The sequence below is a fragment of the Anser anser genome (assembly GCF_964211835.1).
Source record: "Anser anser genome assembly, chromosome: 3".
Lineage (NCBI taxonomy): Eukaryota > Metazoa > Chordata > Aves > Anseriformes > Anatidae > Anser > Anser anser.
In genome coordinates this window covers 92,811,372-92,826,267 of record NC_139722.1, presented here as the reverse complement: position 1 = coordinate 92,826,267, position 14,896 = coordinate 92,811,372, and the positions used below count along the sequence as shown (strand labels likewise).

At 44.9% G+C, this 14,896-nt stretch overlaps 1 protein-coding gene across 2 annotated transcripts; it reads right to left on the bottom strand.

Annotated features, from left to right (window-relative positions):
• Positions 1-1,000: 1,000 nt before the first annotated feature.
• On the bottom strand, positions 1,001-13,767 carry CALM2 (calmodulin 2). 2 transcript variants are annotated; one of them, XM_083832107.1, is made up of 7 exons: positions 13,584-13,689; positions 9,378-9,408; positions 8,656-8,740; positions 4,301-4,444; positions 4,102-4,208; positions 3,124-3,259; positions 1,001-1,885 (listed from the first exon to the last, which is right to left on the bottom strand). In XM_083832107.1, exons 4-7 carry the CDS (start codon positions 4,368-4,370, stop codon positions 1,857-1,859), a joined length of 342 nt encoding a protein of 113 aa, XP_083688233.1. In that variant the 5' UTR covers positions 4,371-4,444; positions 8,656-8,740; positions 9,378-9,408; positions 13,584-13,689; the 3' UTR covers positions 1,001-1,856. The 2 variants fall into 2 exon arrangements, with proteins under 2 accessions (XP_083688233.1, XP_083688232.1); XM_083832106.1 differs by lacking the exon at positions 8,656-8,740 and having other exon boundaries at positions 13,584-13,767.
• Positions 13,768-14,896: the final 1,129 nt, after the last annotated feature.

Below are 14,896 nucleotides of genomic sequence, written 5' to 3'. Positions count from 1 at the left end.
AATTGTGATGCCGGCAGAACACTTGACAAGCCTCCTTTGGAAAACCAGAGGTGCTTATAGTCCTTGGAATCAGGGCTTCTTCCAACCAGTAACCATGAACATTTGATTGAGTATTGCTACAACCAGGTTCATCAGCTACCCTAAATCTGTATTTTCACTGTACGTATAAATACCTCAAACATGATTAAAAGTTTTAAACATTAGGTAACTGCTTTGCAGGGACCAGTGAGAGTAACCAGATGCAAGGGCCAAGGCTTTGTTTAAAAACAGCCAGAATCCCCAGCTAAGATAATCACATAGCACATATAGAATAATTTTTCATCCAGAGTACAGAGGCAAAATAGCACACAGCCTCTGGCATGCTTTTGAGGTCTTGTTTTGTCCTTAGTTAAAAAACACATTTGTTTTCCATGTTAAAACTTCCTTTATTTTTAAGCTGTCAAAAAAAAACTAGGGCTACAAGCACAATCATGCTCATTAGCAGGTCAGTAAGAGAAGGTTTTCCTTACAAGCTTTGAGCTGACTGCATCCTGAAAGGCAACAGACTTGGACACAGCAGTTTCAGAAAGTCCAGGTGTGAGACTAAGTTACCCCAAAGTAGCAGCTGATAGGGAATAAACTCCAAAATAATTAAAAGAAAGCAAACAGGTTTAGTTGTCTGAACAAGGAATTTTAATTTTAGGTCAACTATTGAACTAGGTCAACATCCAGTTCACAATGTCTACAGATAGTGGGCATAGCCAGTCACTACGGTAAGTATATTGAAGCACCAAGCTCCACACAAGACTGTAAAATACATTTTAAACTACTAGTAAGAAAGCTTCTTAAAGTCAACAATACTAATAAAGGGCCAGAGTTTACGGTCTAAGTTTTCACCTTCCAAGCTATTTTAAGACAGCCAATCCATTGCATAAGCAAATCGAACTGCTACATACTGAAACAGAGCAGCAACTGTATTGAACAAATCCTGTAAATAATTCAAGGATACATTGAAACAGTATGGGTAAATTGTAATTTTTTATTGGAAAACAAATATACAACTTGGAATGGATTTGAGGCAAATCGTGCCAGAAGCAGATTTTTTTTTGAAAATAAGTGGCTAAACAAAGTTTAAAAAGCATAGTAACAAGAGGAGAAAATGTTTTCTGGTACAGGACCAGCAGTACAAAAAAATTGTGTACGAGTACCTGGATAATACACCCGTTTTGCATTAGTGCAACTTTAAAGTTTCATATTGTTGACTGTCAATCGTCCACAACAGTTAAGACTCCACATTTCAACAACGTGTTACTGGTATGGCCACAAACAAGTTACTATGAAGCAAGTTAGGAGAATGGTTTTTACAGTGCATTAGCCACATACATGCTATTCACATAGTTTTGGCCTGCACGAGTCTTCACCCTCAGTCATCAAAAGCAGAATCAACTCCTTTACTTACTGGAGAACTAGAGCCAGCATCTTGCTTTAACTCAGAAATTGCTAATGCATGGTAAACCCTAACTTACTTTATGTAACTTGTTACATCAGTCATACCTAAGTCTTCTAAAGAAAGCTACTTCTTTAAACAATCCAGATGTTCCCTCATTTAACCAACTCCATCTAACCTTAGATGTGCAGAAGGGCTTAAATATCCAGAGTAAGCCACATGCAACATTTGTTACTTAGATCAATTTTCCAAAAATCAGAACAATGACAGTAAGATAAAGGAGAAAAACATGGAGGAATGGCCTTCTAATTACTATACATGCATATTCTTTTGACAGTAAGGGAAAAACCTTTTACAGATAAGTTACAAACAGAGAAAAGGCAAATAAACAATTTTGTACAAGAAATTTAACACATTCTGTACAACGTCTTCACTTCGCTGTCATCATTTGTACAAACTCTGTAAAAGGAAAGAGTTCATAAGAGTTATTCAGAGAAATCTGAATTGCAAGATCTGAAAAGTAACCTGCCTCACTAGTGCACTGAACGCTCTGAAAACTGTTTCCAGTCATATTCAAAAAGCATCTCGAAGACATTTCACTTTTCTACCAGTCATGCCTAAGAACCTCCTTTTAATTAAAAAATTAACAGTTAAAAAGGCATCTGCTTTTATCAAAAGAAGTCAGTCCATCATTGAACTGGCAAACAGACTTCAAAATGAGAGACTTCAGGGTCATCTCCCAACAGCCCACAGACAGTCACTATTAGGTGCCTTGTCCCTAGGAGATCAGTACATTCTGCCTAAGTCACAGTCAGCTAATTCAGGCAAGACATGACATCAGCTTGGATTTCAAGGCAGAATAGCTTTTAAGTCTTGCTAATTTACCTGACCAGCTTAAAGCAGCCAAACCATTACTTACTCACAGCACATGGGGAGTTAGTTAATACAAAGTATAACTTCACTTTTCTTGCTGAACCATGGATTTAGTTTTCAGGTACCACAACAAAAAATCTTCAGGAGAAGCTACACCTACACCTCGGGAACAGTAAAGGGATTACCTGAAAATACCTCAGCTAATGTTTCTGAAGCTGTTTGGAAAGCTAAAAGGAAAGCAAGCTTAGTTCTTCTGAGCACCAAGCAAACTGTCTAACAGAACTCATTCTGCCTGCATGACTTCATTTGTTTCAACACAATGAAGTAACATAGTGCTGCAGCCGATTTGTGTAAAATTCTTCATTTTAAGGTTTTCTGAAGGTCTTGAACTTCATGGGTATTTTAGAGGCAATTCTCATTATTCATTTTTAAAGCATTAATGAAAATGAGTGACTTGCTACAGGTCAGTTCATACACCTCCCTGATTTGTTTTCAGATCAACATTCATTAATGAACAGAACAATGTGAACCACTCGCTAGCTTCCTTATTCTAATGGTTAATAACATTATTAGGTTTAGGAAGTTGTTTCTTACACTGCACAGTTCAGTTACCTTAGGCACAAAAGCTAGCAATAACTCAAACTTCAGTAGAGGTACACAATGTACATACTGAAAGATGTTAGCTTAAAGAGAGCTAACTTAACTGCTGAGAGGATCTCCCGTGTGAGCACTGCCCTGTTTAAGCTTGGCATTAACTATCAGCAACACTACAGTCACCAGCATGTGAGGTGCTACACAGTAACAATCTGTTAACAGCTCCTTACCTTCATAGTTTACTTGACCATCACCATCAATGTCTGCTTCCCTAATCATTTCATCAACTTCTTCATCTGTTAGCTTCTCTCCAAGATTTGTCATCACATGGCGAAGTTCTGCAGCACTAATGTAACCATTACCATCCTGGCAAAGGAAAAATATACAAGTCTATTCCAGTCTCCCTAAGGCCCAGTAACTTGAATAAAATATTTCTAAGCAAGTTTATCATTAGAAGTTAGCACAGTTTTAACCACATTTGCACAAGGCAAGCAAGAGCTGCAAGCAGATCTTCAGTATTGTCCAGGATCTTAGAGACGTTTTAGAAACCACTCATCCAACACGGTCTACCTCAGCTGCCCTACCCTGAGACAGACCCTTACCTGACAGAGCAGCTACCTTCAGGTGACATACCAACCAACTCAATCATGGGACAATTTGGCTCAGTCATCTATTTCTTAGAACAGAAGCTGTTCTTCACCTGCTCCGTGGAAGCTCAGCATAAAACCACAAGGCCTTCAGAGGTCACGTTAACATATTCCATCCTACTTGCAACACTGGCTATCAAAATAGTGGATATGGACTCAAGACTGCTTTGCTCTTCCCCACATTGCAAGACACTTTTTCTGATTAAAAATGCATCTTGCTTAAGGAGCTCAATAACTGTAGACACAGTGATTTACTTAGTAAAGACTACGTGAAAGATTTAAAGGATTATCACTTTTAAAAGTTTAAGCAATTCCCCTGCCAGCCTTGTGCAAGTATTTTAGTACTAGAGGAAGTAAGATAATGTAGCAGCTCACTACAATCACCCACCATGACACATTTGGCTTTCAGGCACAGTGCCACAGTACAGTGAAATTGAGCATGACTAGTTCACCTCTAAGTCATAGATAGCAGGACTACAAATGTTCCTGGTTCAGAGGAAGCTCATTAGAAGTCAGTCTGAGCTTTTCTAACAAAGATTTGTTACGGAAAACATTCAGTACCTTGTCAAACACACGGAATGCTTCTCTAATTTCTTCTTCACTATCTGTATCTTTCATTTTTCTTGCCATCATTGTCAGAAACTCTGGAAAGTCAATTGTGCCATTGCCTGCAAGATAATTGTTTGATAAAGACAAAAAAAGTTAGAAAAACAGGTTTTTCAGTACTTCACTGAGTAATTGCTTATTAGTAAAATCTTACCATCAGCATCTACTTCATTGATCATATCCTGTAACTCTGCTTCTGTGGGGTTTTGACCAAGTGATCTCATCACAGTCCCCAACTCCTTTGTAGTTATAGTACCATCACCATCCTTGTCAAATAGTGAAAAAGCTTCTTTGAATTCTGTACAACAACAAAAAGAAGTCAGTCCTTCCAGCTTTCAAACAAAGTTCACTTAATCATGCAAGAGCCATTGGTGCTTATTGTTCTAAGCTAAACTTACTCCATACATATTAAAAAACTTCAGTATTGATCTCAATCTGCTAGAGCTAACATCAACATGGAATCATCAGCACCTGGACAACCCACCAGTCCACTAATCCCCACATTCTGACCTATACAGAGATGGAGTATCATCCATTTCAGGAGTCCTCAGATATTTGCTCCATCTGTCTTGAACCAGAATCCCTAATACAGAGCTGAAAGGAATACCTATCAAACCAGGATGACCCACATCCCTAGCAGGATGGGTTTCTTAAGAAAAAGTCGTAGAGATTACATTTGAAGCTTGAAAGTGGTACTCAAAATGCAAATACTACAGCTTAATAGCACTTACTGCTATTAACAGAGTAGTCAACAGAAGACTAGTCAGACCAAATGAAAACCAGTTTCATTATAACTCACTTCTGCTGGACATGCAACTCTGAACTGTGTACTCTACTCAATGAGACAGTACCTAGAACCAGTTTCAATACCTGGCCATACTTGGCTAAAAAGGAGCTTCTGCATCTCCCCATTTGACTTCTGCAGCTCTTCAGTCTGTGACTATACACACAACAGCTCTCATAACCACTTGCTTGAGGGGAAGAGTCACTGCTCAAACTAACTTCAAAAAAATTGCTCAGAAAATTGCTTCAAGCCCTACCATATCTTGGAACAGCCTTCATTAGAACTAGTCAAGAACAGTTGCAACACTGCTCAACTGTTTTACCTCTCAGTCCCCTACAATAGTTGTATTGTTGCCAACAATATTAATACAAGCATAACATGTTTAATTGTCCAGTCCAAAAATGGAGCTGGTTTTAATCCATGCCATCTGTTTGTCTTTAGCTATGACCTTAAACTAGTTCACTAGACTGAAGTTCATACAAAAATTACAGTTAAGCATGAAAAACCCTCATCTATTCCCTTGTGCAGTTCAGAGCCTTTTACAGCATTCAGGACACCAGATCATGCTTTTGAATTTGTTAGCTAAAGAGCATTAGAAATACACCCAAGAATTAGTTCTTCAACACTGCCAAGCAGCCAGCTTTCCAGATGGTAGGTTTCTCAGACCAGAGCTAGTCACCACGAAGTGCAGCATGAAGTCGTATTTTATCCATTTCATGCTCTGAACCACTGCAGGTAAGGTACAAACTGGAACGTGTTGAAAATGCAGCTATAGAAGTATGGTTTTTACAGCTCAAATGCAGCTCTAACACCAGAGCCACAGTTGAGTCCCACCCAGGTAAGAAAAATTCATCTACATTTAACAGTTTTAAGTGTTCCTAAAGCCTACCCCTGCTGTTTAACACAGACAAATCAGAGTCAGGGTACCTCAGGACCAGATGAAGCAGTTCTAAGCCAGTATTTTATAATCACAAGGCAGAAAAGACTTTTCCGAACAAGCAGCTACAACCTGTATGCACAGGAACCTGTAAATAGTCTTCAAGGCTAGTTCCAGTTCGCTTAGAAGTAACAAGTGACTCTGTTGGGACTTAAGTTTTATACCAGAGCAGAAAAGGCTTTGGGGTCAAGCCCAGTGGAAATAACCAGAGGCTGTCGACATTCAAAGAACCTCAAAAGATGAAGTGTCTTCAATGAGAGTCAGGTACTTGAAATAATTAGTTGTAACTTCATCCTTAGCATGGGTTAACTAACACTGTAACCCAAACATGAAGCAGGCTGCAAAGTACTACAGTGACTGCTTAAAAATGCAGTATTTAAGTTCATACAAAAATACTTGATTTCTAAAACAAAGGCCATAGAGCAGTATATTCTGAATGTAAGTCCCACTCAAAGGACAATTTTACCTTTCTTTTACTCAAAGATGAAAAAGGCTGAGAAAATCAGTTATAAATCACACACAAAGAAAGCTAATCAAAGATCAGCAGCATATTCCTGTTTGAGATGCTGCAACAAGTTAGGGATATAATTAAGTCTAATGACTTCTAGGAACCACCTCCAATAATTAGAACTGGTTACAATTAGAATTGGTATCAAACAGCAGACAGTTTGCAGTGGAACAAGAAAACCTTAGCAGAGGGTTTGTGGCTATGACTAGTGAAAGCACCTACAAAATATTTAAGTTTCTTGACTGATTCAACTCTTTGCTCCTGCAACATGTAACACTTCGGAAATCCCACCTTGATCCCATGCAGTAAGGCAAATCCTCCTATTCAACACTGCTTCAGATCAAACTGAAGGAGAATTCTCCTGTACCATAGGTATGGCTAATCTATCCAAAGCCTGAGGATGATGAGTGGTTCTCCCGGCACCTTCGGGCCACCTGCATGTTCTGAACCTTCCCCTTCCGAAAAGGGGAAGACTACTTCCATACCCTACTAAAGAAAGGCTAATCCCACAGCCTCAAGTCCACAGCACTAGCTCAAGCTGTTCTCTCCAACAACAGCTTCAGTGAACTGCAATCTCTACTCCCACACTCCAACAACTTAGACAGCTATGCCTGGGCTTTTATAGGAGAACATCAATTGTTCCCTTCACATCCACCAGCAGCTCATGACTTAAACATGACTATTTTTACTGTGAAATAAGTTCTAAATAGCTGTTGTGGTCAGATCCCCAGCAGAGAACCAAAGCACACTAAGGAACAAGGCATACCAGAACACCCCACATAGGCCTGCTTGTTCAGAATCTATTTCAAGACCTCTGAGGTCTGGTGGAAACAAGTACAGCTCACTACACCAGTTGCTCTGGGACAAAGACATCTTTAGGCTTTCCTGACCACCAACACCAAGTAGTTCTGACCTATTTACCTTGTTTCATGCAATCTTAGCCAAAGGGATACCCATTCACACAGCCATTGAAGTTCTTCCTGAATTAAATTACAACTACCACTCACATTCTGCACCTACTCAACTTGCAGTCAGTCTTTCACATGAAAATGAGTCCAACAAGTTTTTTTTACCCCTTTTCAGCCCTGTATGACCAAGGATTTCCAAAGTTTTCACAGCAGGAAGTAAAAAGACATCTTGCATCTTTAATTGCATTCTGGTATGTCAGAGTAGGTAAGTATTAAAACCTAGGACAAGCGTCTGCTTTAATTACTTTGTCTCTACCTTTAGTACCAATTCCCTAAGTCCATCTTCAAATCAAAAGCAAGATGCTTCAGATAAACTGGAATGGATTAGCAGGGGCTCAAGACTATCACTCAGCTACAATTCTTGTCAAACATCCAACCTGTACCTTTTCAATCTTCCCATGCAAGGCACTGGCCTTTAAGCAGTCTGCTTAATTTTGCTGTTGGACAGCTGCAACTCTTCCTAACCACTACTAGGGATAGTTCCTTCACAGAGCAGCAGTGGGCTCACATCAGAAGGTTATGGCTTGCTTGCAGACATTTGCTTCATGAAATACCACAGCTGAACTGGAAGTGCCAGGCCAGTATTCTTTCCAGAAAGGAAAAAATACTCTACTCCACTATGACAAGCTTATTAATACTCCCTTTTGGCTCTGAGCACTACTCTCCTATCATCACTGAATAGCTAACATTTGCACTAATCCTGAGGTAGCATTAGGAGTAAGCCTCCTGTTTATATTCCATAATCAGCTAGATCAACTAATACAGCCTCAACAGTTGGACTGAAACAATGACCCATTATTGAAAAGGCAGCAGTGACAATTGATAAAGCTGGCCCCAACTGATCACAAAACCCTTAAGATATGCAGGCCACTAACAAAAAAAATCTCCAGCTGAATTAGATTTGGCTTCTGCTTACAAGACAGTACCATGGCAACACAAATAGACTAAGGACTTTCCACAAAGCCACCACTAGTCCCTTAGGAGTTAAAGCAAGCTTCTGATGTTTAAGAGCTACAGAAGAATGGTCTTACACTTCAAATTTGGCAATTGCGGTAAAAACAAACTGCTCATTACAACACTTGTGTTTAGCATCTTCAAGAGCTACACCCTAGTTAAATAGCAACAGCTCTTACAGGCTGTTATTTGTATGCTTGATTTGCTGCCATTAGATCAGCTGAATCCTAACACCCTCTAAAATCACTTCACATGACAGCTAGGCACGCAGACTTCCTAACATTAACACTATATGCTCATTAGATCAGAAAACCCTGAAGCTGTAAAGTGTTCATGGCAAGGCCAAATCCTGCATTACCAATATATTGCAGCTTTAAGCCATATCAATTATTCAGGTGGAAATCAATCTTCAGAAGGCAGTGACAGATGCTAGTTTGTGCAGCCTGCATGAGAAGGAGACATGATAACCAGACATTTTAGCCACTAGTAGATAGTTCTGTGCACAGAAACCACTGTGAAGGGCCAGGACCAAAACTGACGAGTTGCATATTTGCTTGGGCATTTCAGAGCAAGTGCCAGGCCTTCAGAACAGTGAAAAGAACATTTATGTCCAGGCACACAAGGCAGTTCCAAATAGGGAATATCAACGGTTGTCATCAGGAAGCCAGTGTCTGCTGTCATCTCAACAGCCAGTCTGAGACACCTCCACTGACAGGAGACTGCAAACTAAATTAGTTTTGCCTTCTGCTAAAACAAATACTTCAGATTCCCAGTCTTCACCACATTTTCCCCCCCCCACTTTGTTTGTACTTCAACAGTTCTGTAGTCAAAGGAAAAAACAGAGTCCTGAGTCTGCAATTGAAGTTGTAAGGATTATTTATTTTAGAGGGCAAAATTTCAAATTCATTGTATCCATGGTTGTTTTACAGAACAGAAGACTAAGATCTAGGCAACAAATCATTCCACAATACTTCCTCAGTATCTAAGAAAGCTAAATATCTTGCATAACATGGACTGTCACTGGATTAAAGGATGTGTCAGGTCAAGTAGGAGTACCAACACAGCATGCAAAAACCTCACCTGCAATCTGCTCTTCTGTCAGTTGATCAGCCTGCAAGAAAAGAGAACATCATTACAGTTGTTGCAAAATTTCAGTGCAAAGATACAACTTGTAGAGGCCTCTGAATCTGGTAGCTTTGCTTCAGGATTTACCTTCAACATTCTGAAATAGTTCTAACGAACAGCTCAAAAATCATCAGGATTTCTTGCCAAGAACTGGCAGCCTGTCCTCATTTCCTGACCCTGTAAATATCTGATGCACCCAAATAATGGATTTCCATCTATATTAAACAGTTACCCAAGCAACTCTGGCAAACTCAAGGCCCGCAGATCCCTTCAAACCAGATTAAAGAACTCACTAACAACCAGACTATCAGTAGTAATACTTTCACTAAACACTTTACATCTGTATCTTGCAGCAGTAGCCCCCCAAATCCCAAACTTAAGGTAGGTTCTAGTCTCTTCTCAGTAGAGACAATCCTATAACTAGAGAAGCTCTTCTCTAGAAGAAAGTAACCCCTCAATTAGCACCAAGCTTCAGGTAGTCCAAGACAACACAGCAAGACCCGAGTCTACATAATTGGTACCAACAGCTTCTGCCCAATCTGGCAGTTTCAATGCAATTGCAGTTTGATGTCCCGACTTTTTTCCAAGCTTACCTACAGATTATAGTAATGTAAGATAGTTTACAGAATCACTAGAAAAAGGTTCAGTGCTATAAGGCTTAAAATTTTTGCATCAGTAGTTGGGTAAGTACCTGTTCATGCTTTTTGTTCCATCTGGGAACAGCTTTACATGCATTGAAGTGGACAGTTAAAAAAAATCTGTCTGCAAGAACAAATCCAGAAGAATTTCACTCCTGATAGAACACAAAGGTGTTTGAGAGCAGTACAAACACCTTCCTTAGGTTTTCAAGTCAGCTGATTTCTCAAACAAGGTCAGCATTGCTTCATTTGAGTTGCAGTAACAAGGCAACATGTTTCTTCAAGGAAGCTCTCTTGAGCTCTTCACCACACAGAACTCCACTGAAGAGTCAACACTTCAAAACATGAGAAAAATAAATTCAATGCCTCAATTCAACACCGGGTTTGTTCCTATTGTGACCACTTTATCAACAACATCTTACAATTACTACAATATCAACAGCATTGTTTTCGATCACTACCTTTGCCTACAAAGGCTGCTCTACACATTATCCTTCTGCTAATGAAATACCAAGACATACGCACTGTCAATTTTTATGAACTTTGATGTACATTTCTACATAAATAGAAAACTGGAAGGTACTAGCTTCTGTTATTCTTCCTATGAAGTGCAACTAGCTGCTTGAGCAACCACACAAGCTAAAATGCTTACAAAAAAATATGCATACAATGCAACAACAGCCCAAGATAAAGGCAGCGATAAGTAGTTTCTCAGACTGCCTGTGACTCATCTACTCCAAGAATCAAGATCACGCTCATGAGCGACTTCTGAAAGAGCAGTCCAGATGCATTTTGGCTATGGACTCCACTTGTTCCTATTTCAGCAGCTGTAGGAAGTACTCAATTTGTACATTTTATTGTAAAATGAGATAGTCAAGAACAGCAGTGAGGCTGGTGAGAAAGCCATCAGTTCATCATTAGGCTCCAAGACGCATGCCTTCTGCTGGTCACTTAACAGAAGCCTAACAGATTGGTGCCTGGCTGGAGTGTATCATTAACACAGACAGACTCATTCCTTTGTGTGGTATTTACATTTTTATTGCTCAAGTGCAGAGAATTATGCGCTACATTTCTGTAGGATATTTTTATCCACAGAAAGCTGTAGATTAGATTTAAGTAGCAAGAACCTAGTTTATTTAGGTCAATACTTATGGGTTACCAAGTTGAGTCACATACTGTTTCATATAAACAGTTATATAAAGACATGACATTAAGCAGTGTTTAAGCTGTTAAGTGTTCCAAACTCTTCCCAAGCCTTCCAGAGACTTAGAACTTCCTACAGCCACTAACCATGAATTTGGATAAGCTTTGTCACTACCTGCAGCAGGTACAGCGGTCGCGAAGAGCACCAGGCTTACTGGAAGCCACAGGTAGCCGGCAGTTGCAAGATAAGCTGGGAGGTGGGGCGAGGCTGAACAAACACCATCTGTGCTCCGCAGCGCCAGGCTCTGCAGGGAGCACTGCGCAACAGCAGCGAGAGGCGGGGCCGGCAGCGCGGCCCCGGCCCTCCCCGCACACCGCCCGGCTGCAGCCCCGGCCCCGCACAGGGCGCCGCGCCCCCGCTGGAGGGTGCCCGGCTCCCGGCCCGGCTCTCGCCCCGTACGCGGGGCACCTGCGGTGGCCCGGCCCGGCCTCGGCGCTGTGACGGGGCGGCTGCCACGGGGCTCAGGTTCTTAACGCGATCATTCCCAGGGCCGAGATCCACCTGCAAGCCGCCTCCTCCTCTGAGGAAGTGGGGGAAGCCGTCACAGCTTTCGCATCGCCTCCTCCGATCTGCACTGCAGCAGCTCCATTTTGCCTGCAGTACCTCCCACCTCCTATTCCGCCCAAGGCCTGACAAAGAGCCTGAGCTGCCTAGGGAAGATGGGGAGCTGCCACGGGTGCAGCAGCTCCAGCGTGTGCAGCCTCCAGAGGTAGTGCTTCATCGCAGTCCTAACTGCCACGCAGCAACCACTTCGGGTGACCCTCAGCAGCTTCAAGTCTCACCAACACCGCCCAACAGAGCTTGTAGCTAACCACACAACAGATCTCTGCCAAAAACTGGGCATTTTTGGTATACTTAGCAGGTGTTAAGCCTGAATGGACAGCTTTGTTCCAGCATTAACTGAAGAACACGAACTAGAAAGGCTAGCAGATAAGAGCTGAAATTATAACACTTGAGCTTAACTCTGGGAGCAAAGTATTTTGCTTTATCTAGCATGTGCAGCATTGGACAACGTGTCCACAGGTTTAGCCAGTCTGGTCTGTCAAGACCAATGCAACCACATCCAGAGTGCCACTGCGCCTCCTGGACACACCCATTTCTAGATAGACCTTACTTGAAGATACTCCATTTTTGGTTCTCTACTGATGACTAAAGCCAGTACAGCCCTTTGCTGCTAGATTCACCACTCCTTCCTTTATAGGTTTGCTGCTTGCATTCACAACTGAAGTGAAGGAACAAATTCAGGCTTCTGTTCACCTAATTTATTTAATTTAAGCAGTTCAAAAATGCATTAAGGGCCCATCTCTCATGTTACGCAGCAAGTCCATAACGATCCGATTCCTTAAAAGCATGTAATGAATGAAAATATGTCGATTCCACTACACTGCATCTCCTCTTAATGCAGAAATAGCACCAAGTGGTCATTGGCATTGCTTTTGTGATAGAACCGTTCTTCTCCTTACATGTTTCAATATCCAATTCTTTTAATAAAAAAACTAAGCCTGTATCCTTTACACACAATTAGAAACAATTCTCGAATTCCACCGTGTTCTAACTCGACAGAGAACATTAGAATCCTAAACACACGTTCTGCTAGGAAAATTAAACCGTGCTTGACCATGAAAACGCAATGCCCAAAACGGGAAACCAAAACCGTTTTTAAAAAAATTAAAAAAAACAAGCATCCCTCGTTCAAGAGCAGCACGAGACCGGCTGGGGAGGTCGACAGCAGCTCTAGCGGGGGGAGCTGGCACAGCGAGGCAGCCTCCCCTCAGCAGCACGCCGCCGGGCAGCCGCAGGGCTCCGCGCCGCATTATGACCGGGCGCGGCAGCCCTCCCTCGGCAGCCACCCGACATGTTAGGAGCCAGGGGGAAGGAAGCGGTGAGGGCGCGGGGCCGGTGCCGCCGTGGCAGGCTCCGTCCCCCCGGGTCCCCTCCCCGGAGGGACCGTTAGCTGCCGTTGCCCCCCACCCCCCACCCGCAGCCATGGCGCCCGAGCCGAGCGGCCGTTGAGCCGTTTGAATTTTGAATCCGCACCAACGCCCCGGGGCGGGAAGGGGACGCGGGGCGGGATGCGGCGGCCACCACCGCTCCCTCCTCCTCCACCTCCTCCTCCTTCCCCCCCTCACGGCACCCTGCACCCCAATCCGCCCGCCCCGGGGCCGCCGACCCCCCTCACCCCGGATCCCCCTCACCCCGACCCCCCCACACCCGCTACCCGCCCCCCCCGGCCCCACACGCGGCCGGAGCAGCACCCCGCAGCACCCCGCAGGACCCCGCAGCACCCCGGCGCCCCCCCCTCAGCCCCCACGGACTCACCATGGTGTCTCGGCCCGGCTGCGGGGTGCGGAGGACGCGGAGAGCTGCACGGGGCGCACGAGCAAGCTGCCCGCTCGATGGCTCGCCTCACACTGAGCCCTGCCCGCCCGCCGGCCGTGCCTCATAAACCGCCTCACAGCCCGCGCGGATCGCTCCGCGCCGCTCCCTCTCGGCCGGGGAAACGGCGCCGCGAAACGAGTCCCGGCCCCCCGCGCTGCCCATGCGGGCCCTCCCGCACCCCCCCCCCCGCCGCCCCCCGCCGCCCCCCGCACCCCCGGGGTGCGCCTCGGGGAGGCGAGAGGGAAGGCGAGGAGGGGCCGGGGGGCGCCCCGCTGGCCGCACGCCGGGCGGTGAGGGGGGGGGGGGGGGGGGTGCGGGACTACTTTTCCCGGCGGAGGAGGATTCTAGAAAAAACGCCGCGGCGCGCAGGCACCCCGCTCGGCGGGCGCTGATTGGCGGGTTCGTACCTGCAATGCGTCACTGGGACACGCGCAGCCTGGGCCAGCCGCCGCCTCCCCTCCCCCCGCCCGCAGTGCGCGGGGCACGGCCCGGCCCGGCCCGGCTCGGCCTGAGGGGCGCCGCCGCCGCCCGCCCGCTGCCCGCGCCTGCAGGGGGCGGCCGGGACGGGACGGGACGGGACGGTCCTGGCCACGACAGCACAACCCGGCCCGGCCCGGCCAAACGAGCCCAGGGCGGCCTGGAGGAGGTCCCCGCGCCCTGCCCGTGTGCCTGAGGAGGGCAGGGGGCGGCCGCCCCCGAGGCAAAATGGCCGGTCTCAGCGCGGAGGCGCGTCGGGGCGAATTCAGCCCGGTTCTCACCCTCACAAATCCGTTCTCAAACACATACAGTGACAGATAACTCAGCAAACAGACGGAGCTTCTGCTGAACACGGTCGAAGCAAGGCCACCCGGCATCTCTGAAAATCGCAGCGCTTGTTTGGGGACCGCAATACGCCATTAAACCTCGGGGTCCCAAGCCTGACTTTTCTGACCCAAGTTTGAAAACAAATTCCCCATCTCCGTGCAATGAAAGTGGTCCACTTCCATTCAATGCCTGTTGCAAACATCGTCGAGTTGACATTTACACAGTGCTTACAAACCTACCCGGCCGTTACCTTTATTCCACAGACAGGGCGGCAGCTCTCACGTCACACATAACAGATATTTCACTCATCTCTGCCATTTGCAGCCTGTTGGGCTGGCAGGCCATATAAACAGGCTGCACGTGAGGGGGAGCTGACGTGAACGAACTCTTGGGTGAAATTCCGTGATTTTTTTCCCTCTGAATGTGAACCGCAATTCTCGGGCCGGCTC